The sequence below is a fragment of the Triticum aestivum genome, chromosome 3A (assembly GCF_018294505.1).
Source record: "Triticum aestivum cultivar Chinese Spring chromosome 3A, IWGSC CS RefSeq v2.1, whole genome shotgun sequence".
Lineage (NCBI taxonomy): Eukaryota > Viridiplantae > Streptophyta > Magnoliopsida > Poales > Poaceae > Triticum > Triticum aestivum.
In genome coordinates this window covers 693361582-693371446 of record NC_057800.1, presented here as the reverse complement: position 1 = coordinate 693371446, position 9865 = coordinate 693361582, and the positions used below count along the sequence as shown (strand labels likewise).

The 9865-nt window shown below is 43.5% G+C and overlaps 1 protein-coding gene across 1 annotated transcript; it reads left to right on the top strand.

Moving 5' to 3' along the window:
* Positions 1–3441: 3441 nt before the first annotated feature.
* LOC123059180 (esterase PIR7B) lies at positions 3442–5420 on the top strand. The gene is made up of 3 exons (XM_044481807.1): positions 3442–3851; positions 4764–4901; positions 5067–5420. Exons 1-3 carry the CDS (start codon positions 3462–3464, stop codon positions 5358–5360), a joined length of 822 nt encoding a protein of 273 aa, XP_044337742.1. The 5' UTR covers positions 3442–3461; the 3' UTR covers positions 5361–5420.
* Positions 5421–9865: the final 4445 nt, after the last annotated feature.

The window sequence follows — 9865 nt, the reverse complement described above, 5'->3', positions numbered from 1 at the left end:
TCTATCATGTTCATGAACCCAACCACAATGGATGATGCCGTAAAGAAATTTTGGGAGCTCACCCATAGGGAAATCTTAACCCAAACGGAGGTGTTTCTTCGGAATGGTCGTGGTGGCGGTGGCCGTGTGTACAGTGGTGGTGGTGATGGTGGTAGTCGTATGGATGGTGGTGGTGGTGGTGATGATGATGGCCGTGCCAGTGTGTACGGGGGTGGTGATGTTGGCGGTAATTTCTTTGGCAAGGATGGTCGTGCATGTCTTTGGTTGGGATCGATCGGCGACATAAAATATGCTATGTTGTGCTGATTTTAGATCAACCTTTTTCGATGTGGTTCCTTTTCGATGAACTATGCATGTTTAAATTTGAATATCTTAATCCGTGAAACCATATGCTTATTAACAGTTTATATGTTATGCATGTTTATTTCAAAATATTCGAATGATTTGATCATATAATCTGCAATTGTTTGAAGTTCAAGTCGGCTATGCTAAAAAAGTTGACATAAAAATTACTACTCCAAATGTAGGGGATCGGCAAGGGTCACCCACCTTTACAGGAGTAATTTCACTCCTCTAAAGATACTCAGCCATTTACTCCTCTAATGGATAAGGGGTCGTCCAGAGATGCCCCTAGTTACCTGAATTCTTTGTTGCGACTATCTTCTAGGCATGAACTTGACATTGGTGCAAAGAAGTGTATGACGGGAGAAGCCGTGGACCACACCCTATTCTTTGTTGCGACTATCTTCTAGGCATGAACTTAAGTCTAGGTGAAGGAGAATGAAGGCCATGAGTGCTCCTAATTGGCACCCTTCTCGTGGGTCGGCCCCATAAACAGGGTGAGAGATTGCTCGGCTTCCCTGGTTCACTCATTCCCTTTTTTGCTCGGTTTCTAGTTGACCGGCCAAACGTTCACTAGTGGCATGGTTAAACATTGACTTGAAAAAACACCAAAAAAAATTGTGAGTTTGTAAAAAGTTTAGGAATTTGAGAAAAAATGTACAAAAATGAAAAAGTTCATGAATTTGAAAAATCTTCATAAAATTGTAAAAAAAACCATGAAACTGAAAAATGTTCATAACTAAGAGCTTGCGGATTTGATTTCTTCATGAAATTCAAAAAATAGGTCACAAAATTTGTAAAAAGTTTGATAATTTTTAAAAAAAAACCACAAAATTGAGAAAGAGTTGATGAATTTGAAAAAGGATGTGCATTTGAGCATGAAAAGAAAAAAATGAAAAAAAATAACGGTCCAGGAAACCAAGACGACAAAAAGAAAAAGAAACCATCTAGAAGCTTCCCAAAACCAGGTTGAGCTTCTGCGCTGAACTTTCTTAGATGAGCCTTCCTATTGCGATCGGTGCCAGTTATTGAAGGAGCGCTCGCCCGCCGCCCGCTCATAGGTCGGCCCAATAGACAGGCGCGCAGCTCTCTTGGTTCACTTGTTCCCTTGTTCGCTCGGTTCCTAGTTGACCGTTCGGCTGTTCACTAATGGCACCGTTGAACATTGACTTTTTAAAAAAAGTTAAAAAAGAATAAAAAAGAGTCCATGAGTTTGAATAAGTTCATGAATTTGAAAAAATCTATGAAAATGATAAACTTTATGAATTTGAAAAGCCTTCATATAACTATAGAAAATCATGAAATTGATAACTTCATAAAAAATAGTTTATGGTTTAGAAAAAAGATCGCTAAAAATTCACAAAATTTGAGAAAAGGCTCCTGAATTCGAAAAGAAGTCTGCCTTTAAGAAAAATAAAAAAACAAAGAAATTGAAAACTAAAAACCTGTCAAGGAGACCAAAATAAAAAATCGACTAGAAGCTCCGCTGCAACTGCCTTGCATGGGCCTACCTATTGTGGTAGGCGCTACTTATTGAAGGAGCGGCCGCGCGCCACCCACTGATGGGCCAGACCAATAACCAGGGTGAGTAGCTCACTCGATTTCCTGGTTCTCTAGGTTCACTCGTTCCGGGTTCACGCGGTTCCTAGTTGACGGCCTCAAAGCATCTCCGGTCGCCACCCTCGCCGCCGGTCGCCCTTGCCGTCTTCGTCTCCTGCGTTTATTGCCGGCTCCACGCATGCAGTAGCTTTTGCCTGCGAATGCAGCTTCGGTGGCAACGCTTATCTCCGGTGGTGGCACTTGCATCCCAGCAAAAAAAAAAAAGACACTTGCAGCTCCGGTGTGCGACGGCCGCAACTCCGGTGGTGACCGCCGCCAGTCGCAGGATGTAGCAATTTGTGTCACTGGATGCAGCTCCGGCGGTCGGTCCCTGCACATAGTCTCATCGATTTGTATCACTTTTGCCGCCGGTTACAGCACACACTAGATAGCCACCGGTCCCAGCATGGGGCATTGTCGGTTCCAGCACGGCACCCTGGCTTGCAGCAAAAAGCCTTGCTTGCGCCAGAACGGCGGACCTCTGGTTCCAGCTTTCCCATGCACCGGTTCCAGCACCGTAAACACCGGTTCCAGCACCGCTCGCTGCTGGTCGCAGCACAGCTCGCTAGCGTATAGCGGTGCTCGACGCCGAAGCTGGAACCGGCCAGTGGAGGAGCTACAACCGGCAAGGAATAGAGCTGCATCCGGCAAGGGGAAAAACTGGAACCTGCGAGTGGTGGAGCTGCATCCGTTTGGGCGAAGCTGGAACCGGCTAGTGTCATGTCAGAACTGCAACCGGCTACAGTAGAGTTGCAAACGGCGAGTGGTGGAGCTCGAACAGGCTGGGTGTGCTCCCCCACAACTGCACGTCTCGCCCTCTGTCGCACCATCGCTTGCTGGCCGCAAAAGTGCGGTGCGCTGGTCCCAGCACCGCCGCCTGCTGGTTGTAGCACGGGTGCGCACAGCTCCCAGGGCACCGGTCAGCATCGCCAGCTTGGGCGGCGGTGGCCGACTACCAACAGTCGTGCGGCCCCTCTGCTTGGGCGGAGGTGGCCGGCAGCAGCAGGGCGGCCGGTTGGGCCTTCAAAACCGACGGCGGCGGCTCAAAAGAGAAAGTTTGGGGAGTCAAGATTAGACACCGTGCGGGGAGAAGAAAACGAGGTGCCAGTTGCCCTAGTCTTCGTTCGAGATAAGGAACGAGAAAGAAGGGACGGCTAGCTGGGCGTGTGGATGAGGTGGTGTAGTGTAACACGGACGCAACGATCGCTAACTATCCAACGACGCAGGCTCGGCCGCCTACAAACATTTACCAATTTTCAATAGAGTTTATATATGCGTTGCGTCACCACCAGTCGAACTCTCGTGGCTCGTCTACCAATCTTGCTGATCAAGTTGATCTGATGCAATTTAGTACCCATGGCACGAGCATCCAAAAAACAAGTCGTCACATTTTTCTTGCAGCAGAAGCTGATAGTGATAACCGATAAGCGTGCGATCAACGCCAATGTGCACTATAAATATCAGGCCGTGTACGCGGCAACAAACATCCAACACAAAACCAAACAGGTCTTACGCAAGAAATGGAGAGCACCCAGAGCAACACAAGCGTGATGAACCATTTCATCCTGGTGCACGGCCTCTGCCACGGGGCCTGGTGTTGGTACAAGGTGGTCGCGGCGCTTCAGGCAGCGGGGCGCCGTGTCACGGTGGTCGACCTCGCCGCGTCCGGCGCTCACCCGGCGCGAATCGATGAGGTGCACTCGTTCGAGGAGTACTCCCAACCTCTGCTTGACGCAGTGGCCGCGGCGCCAGAGGGTGGCGGCGAGAGGCTGATTCTGGTTGGGCACAGCCACGGCGGGCTCAGCTTGGCGCTAGCCATGGAGAGGTTCCCCGGCAAGGTCGCCGCGGCCGTGTTCGCAGCCGCCGGGATGCCGTGCGTTGGCAAGCACATGGGCGTCACCACCGAGGAGGTATGTCAATTGTTTATGGTTTTCTTTTTCTTATTCTCTGTTGAGTGCTTTTTTCTTCTTCTTTTCTACTCCCTCCGTCCCAAAATTCTTGTCTTAGATTTGTCTAAATACGGATGTATCTAGTTACGTTTAGATACATCCGTATCTAGACAAATCTAAGACAAGAATTTTGAGACGGAGGGAGTATTTGTGACAGAATCTCTGTTGAGTGTTTTTTTTGCGGGTGAATCTTTGTTGAGTGTTGACCAAGATATCCACTATATGTACGAGTCACGTATGTTGGTGAGGCCGGCAAGCTCGTCTTAGTCGAATATATACAAAATTTGATATGTTTCCAATATAACTTTAACAACAAGTTTCTGTTGTAACATATGTATATTATATAATAGTCAATAAAATTACAACACCACGAAAATATTACCTCCATAAATTAGTTGTCTTACATAATTCTAGATATGGATGTATCTAATACTAAAACATGTCTATATACAACCATATGTAGAAAAATTTAAGAGAAATAATATCAAATGGAGGTAGTGTATTCCAAAATGAATATGTACATTTTTTAAGTATCTAATAATACCTCTATCCCCAATTAGTTATTTTAGTGTTCAAAAAAATTTAGTTATTTTAGATTTGTCTAGATAAAAATGTATCTAAATATGTTGAGATACATCTGTATCTAGACAAATCGTATCTAAATATGTTGAGATACATATGTATCTAGACAAATCTAAGACAACTAATTTAGAACGGAATGAGTACTAATAAACTTTATAGGTAATCAAATTATAAATGTTTCTAGGAGGTTATATGAACCAATTTTTTGTTGGAATATAAAAGGTTGGTCTCTGACTCTGTAACTCCAATATTAATGCTAATGTTTAACTTATCTTGTGTTGATGCAATTAGTTCATGCGAAGAACATCATCGGAAGGACTCATGGACTGCAAGATGCTGCCAATCAATAACAACCACGGTGCAGGGGTTGCAATGATAATGGGCCCAAACTTCTTAGCACGCAAGTACTACCAGCAAAGTTCACCTGAGGTGCACAACACGACTTAACATCCTATTGATCTCCCATAATGAACTAATCTCAACAACATGATTCTCCAAATATTCGTAAAAATAAATATACTAAGTCAATTAACTCTTCGCCTTATCCACTTTCTGTAGACCCATTATGTGATTCAATTCACAATGTTGATGCAGGATTTGGCCCTGGCAAAAATGTTGGTGAGACCGGGAAACCTGTTCATGGAGGATCCGGTGATGAAGGATGCAAGCCTGCTCACCGATACCAACTACGGGTCGGTGAAGAAGGTATACGTGGTAGCCAAGGCTGATGGCTCCAGCACCGAGGAGATGCAGCGTTGGATGGTGTTGTTGAGCCCCGGCACGGAGGTCGAGGAGATCGCGGGAGCTGACCACGCCATCATGAGCTCGAGGCCTAGGGAGCTCTGTGATGCTCTGGTCAAGATCGCCGACAGCTTAAATACTTGCTAAATTGTACGATATATATCCCTGGAAATCAATGTATGTGTGTACACGATTTTCATCTAAAAATAAATATGTTCAGTGATACTTTTAAATCAATGGAAACGATGTTAAGTAGTATTACCTTCATCCTAAAAGATTTGTCTATCTACGGATGTATTTAACACTAAAACATATTTAAATGCATGTGTATCTAGACAAATGCAAGACAAGTATTCGAGACAGAGAGAGCAATACTTTTTTTCTGCGAGTAAGTTTGATACAAATATGTCAAATATGCTTCTGATCATGATGCGATTACTTACTGGAAACCATTCAAATAAACGAAATTATGTGGAAGGTGTGGATGTTCCAAAAATATAGGACACCGATATTGGCCAAATGTTCGGCCCGGGGAGGGGCCAGACCGAACGAAACCTTCGGTATGATCATTACTCACTGACGATTGATTTCGTTCGATAGGGAAACCCCCACAGCCTAAACGCCTCCTCAACGTCCATACCTACAGGACTTATCCCTATAAAAACTAATTGGAAAAAAGCCAAAAGTTAAACAAAAAGAAAAGACGAGATTTTTTCTATGACAAATAAAAGCCCAATTTTTGCTGTACTGAGAAAAAATGTCATCAACTTTAAAAACAAGAAAATTGCCATGGGTAATAAGTTTTTTTTTGCAATGACCCAAAAGGAAAAAGTCGTGGCAACTTCCATCTGTACATACATGGAGCCAAAGAAAGATTAAAATTGTAAGGTAAATTTATTATGTAAGTGAAGACAAAATATTGTGGATTAAAAATTGCTATACATGCAGAACACAAAAAATGTACAAAAATGTTGTTAATTAACAATTGTTGTGTTTTGATAAGAAAATTTATCATGGTCCCATGAAGGCGGAAAATTCCCTTGAATGACTCAGATTTGCCACGGATGTATATTAAATTTGCCAATGTCGACAATTTTTTTTTTGCCATGAGCGCCTAAATTAAACTTGCCACGATGTTCAAGTAAATTTCCATTGGTAAAATGAAGGTAAATTTGATGTGGAAAAATTAAAAAGTAAACTGTGCCATGGTTGAAAAGCAATGAAACATGTCATGGTCCAAAAGAAGTGTAAAGTTGCCATGTTGTATAAGCTATATTTCACATTGTCCATAAAAGTAAAAATGCCGTGTCAAAAAATTAAAATTAAAAAAATATGGCATGAGATTTTAAAACTAAATTTGCCATGTATAATAATGTAAAATTTCCATGGCAATATAGGTAAGTTTGCCATGCCAAAAAATGTAAATTGCCATGTACAGAATGTCTTGTTGTGTATACTAAATTTTTAAAAAAATTGTTGTGCATGTCAAAACACAGAAAGAAAATTGCCATGGCAAATGCATACTAAGATTTGCCATGGTGTTTTAAGTATAATTGCCATGCTTGTGCGAGAAAAAATTGTCATGTATGTATGCGTGTAGTATATTAACATCGTGTCGATTTAGTCATGACATCATAAATGATGAGGTCGATGTTGTCGTGATGATGCATGTTGATGCATGTACAACTAGCTAGTGTGAGTGCCAAAAAAATAGTGCCAGCGAAAAAATTTATGGCGATGAAAAAAAATTAGAAATAAAAAAGAATACCCATGCAACTAAGTATTGATATGGAAGGGTTTGAGCAAAAAAATACACATGCAACTAATTATTTTATATGGAAGGGTTTGAGAAAATAATACGCATGCTAATAATACATAATATGGTAGCAAAAGAGCCCGTGCATTGCAACAAGAGAAGAAAATACCACATGTCCCTAACATAATAACCATGGCTGAAGACCCCAAATAGGTTCCGTCTGTGTTGCACATATCCTCCTTCCCATCCTCGTTGACGGTGGCCTCAGTGCTGACACGAACTCAATGCATTTGAATGTGTCAATCCTAAGGTCTCTCTCTTTCTCTCTCTTCACCTAAGGTGAGAAATCTGCTTTCTTCCCCTGGAGGTTTTGACGATACATGCATGTGTCATTATAGATGGTTTCTTTTGTCTCTAAAATGATTTTGCGGAGGTGTTGATATTCAATCCGGACCTACACAGGAAGAAAGAAAGATAGATCATGTGCGTTTATTAAGGCTGCACCCTAAATAGCATTCTAAAACGGTTAACCAGGCGGGTCGAGCTCCTGTCGGAGACGCTCTGCCGCCTCAAGCACCTCGAGCTGCAAGGACTGCACAGGCCGAAAGGCAAGACGGCCGCGGTGGCGATTGCCAACCTGCTCTGTTGCTGCCCGGTGCTCCATGACCTCCGGATCAACCTCACCACACAGGAACATGATGCCTACAAAAGACATTCCCGCAATCGAGATTAGGGCACTCACCAATTCTTGGAAAGGAAATTTTGGTACGACCGCGATAAGTCCATGGCTCATCTCGACCAATGCGGCAATTCCAAGCCAGCCACAGTATCACCAGGATTAGGCGTTGCATATGACGAAATTACTGAAATTCCTGGTTTGAGTCGACACTCGTTCGAGTGCTTGCGGAGCTCACTCATGAGAGTGGGTCTGCAATTCCGGCTGGAGAAGTCAAACTGTTTTGGTGTCAAGTTGATCAAATTCTTCACCAAAAATGCGACGGTTGTTGAAGAAATGCAAATTGATGGCGGGAACGGAAAGTTGTTTGAACACATGAATCACAAGGTTGAAACATGGATTGCTAGTTCATATGGCGTGTTCTGTGATCTCCTCCCACTCCACGCTTCACAAATTCCTGGAGCCGAGTCCAGCCGAACGAAATAGCACCAAGAAGCTGGCTTCGGGAAACTGTGGTCGCTGGTAGTGCAAAAATCTGGAGCAGGTTCGGCCCAGCTCCACCGAAACAAAAATCTGGAGTTCACCCGTATTACAACCAATATGCCACTGCCTAAGAAAACATTTCAGTTGAGCTCCTCCACGTACAAAAAAGAATCGCTCGATTGAATCATTTTCCTCTTCTCTCACCCTCGTTCGCTGAGTTGGGCTACCTCTAGCCAGCCAAAAGGGGCGCACTACAGGCCTGTTGCCTGCCAGCTGGGCTGCAATGCTACGAGGAGCTGCCGATGGAGCTGAACGTTTCTGCGATCGCTGCATGGAGTTAGAAGCGAGGAGGAGAAGCTGGTTATGAGAAGTTTTGAGAAGTTAGAGGAGATCCGAACACGTCCTAAAAAGAGAAAGCTAGAAGTGCCTACCTTTGTGGTCTTCCCCCTGAAGGGACGTCCCTACAGGGAATGAGATTTTTCATATGTATACTTTATTTATGAGAGGCTGTGCTTTTCTAAAGAGGAAATTGTTATTTTCTGGTTTTGTTAGTGAGCCATGCTCTCATTTTCAATCATGATCGTATCACCAAAGGGCACGTAGTTGATATGTCTAATTTAATGCCTTTTCTCTCATAATATACAAGGTATACACAAAGAGGGAGAATTCCGCCAGCTGGAAATCTGGACCTGGAAAAGCTACGTCAGGCCATCTATTCTGCACAACTCCAAACAAGCTAAAACTTCACGGAGATTTTTTTTAATCAAATATATGATGAATATTGGAGCAAATAACTACCAGAAGGGGCCCACCAGGTGGGCACAACCCACCTAGGCGAGCCAAGGAGCCTAGGTGCGTCCTAGTGGGTTGTGCTCACCCAGGCCCACCTCTGGTGCTCATTTTCTGGTATATAGGTCATTTTCACCTAGAAAAAAATAAGAAGACTTTCGGGACGAAGCGCCGCCGTCTTGAGGCGGAATTTTGACAGTAGCACTTTTGCCCTCCGGCGGAGCGATTTCACCAGGGGAACTTCCCTCCCAGAGGGGGAAATCATCATCGTCATCATCACCAACAACTCTCCCATCTTGGGGAGGGCCATACGCATCAACATCTTCAACAACACCATCTCATCTCAAACCCTAGTTCATCTTTTGTGTTCAATCTTGTTACCGGAACTATAGATTGGTGCTTGTGGGTGACTAGGTAGTGTTGATTACATCTTGTAGTTGATTACTATATGGTTTATTTGGTGGAATATTATATGTTCAGATCCAATATGCTCTTTAATACCCCTCTGATCTTGAGCATGATTATCATTTGTGAGTAGTTACTTTTGTTCTTGAGGTCACGGGAGAAATCATGCTGCAAGTAATCATGTGAACTTGATATGTGTTCGATATTTTGATAGTATGTGTGTTGTGATTCTCTTAGTGGTGTCATGTGAGCGTCGACTACATGACACTTCACCATATTTGGGCCTAAGGGAATGCATTGTGGAGTAGCAATTAGATGATGGGTTGCGCGAGTGACAGAAGGATAAACCCCAGTTTATGCGCTATTCCGTAAGGGACCGATTGGATCCAAAAGTTTAATGCCATGGTTAGAATTTGTTCTTAACATTTTTCTCGTAGTTGCGGATGCTTGTGGGAGGGTTAATCATAAGTAGGAGGTTTGGTCAAGTAAGAACAGCACCTAAGCACCGGTCCACCCATATATCAAGTTATCAAAGTAGTGAAC

Bases quoted from the DNA above. Each gene is read 5' to 3' on its own strand.
- LOC123059180 (XM_044481807.1), top strand. From the start codon at position 3,462: ATGGAGAGCACCCAGAGCAACACAAGCGTGATGAACCATTTCATCCTG. The intron at 3,852-4,763 runs GTATGTCAATTG...TGATGCAATTAG, and splicing joins TGGGCGTCACCACCGAGGAG to TTCATGCGAAGAACATCATC. The intron at 4,902-5,066 runs GTGCACAACACG...ATGTTGATGCAG, and splicing joins ACCAGCAAAGTTCACCTGAG to GATTTGGCCCTGGCAAAAAT.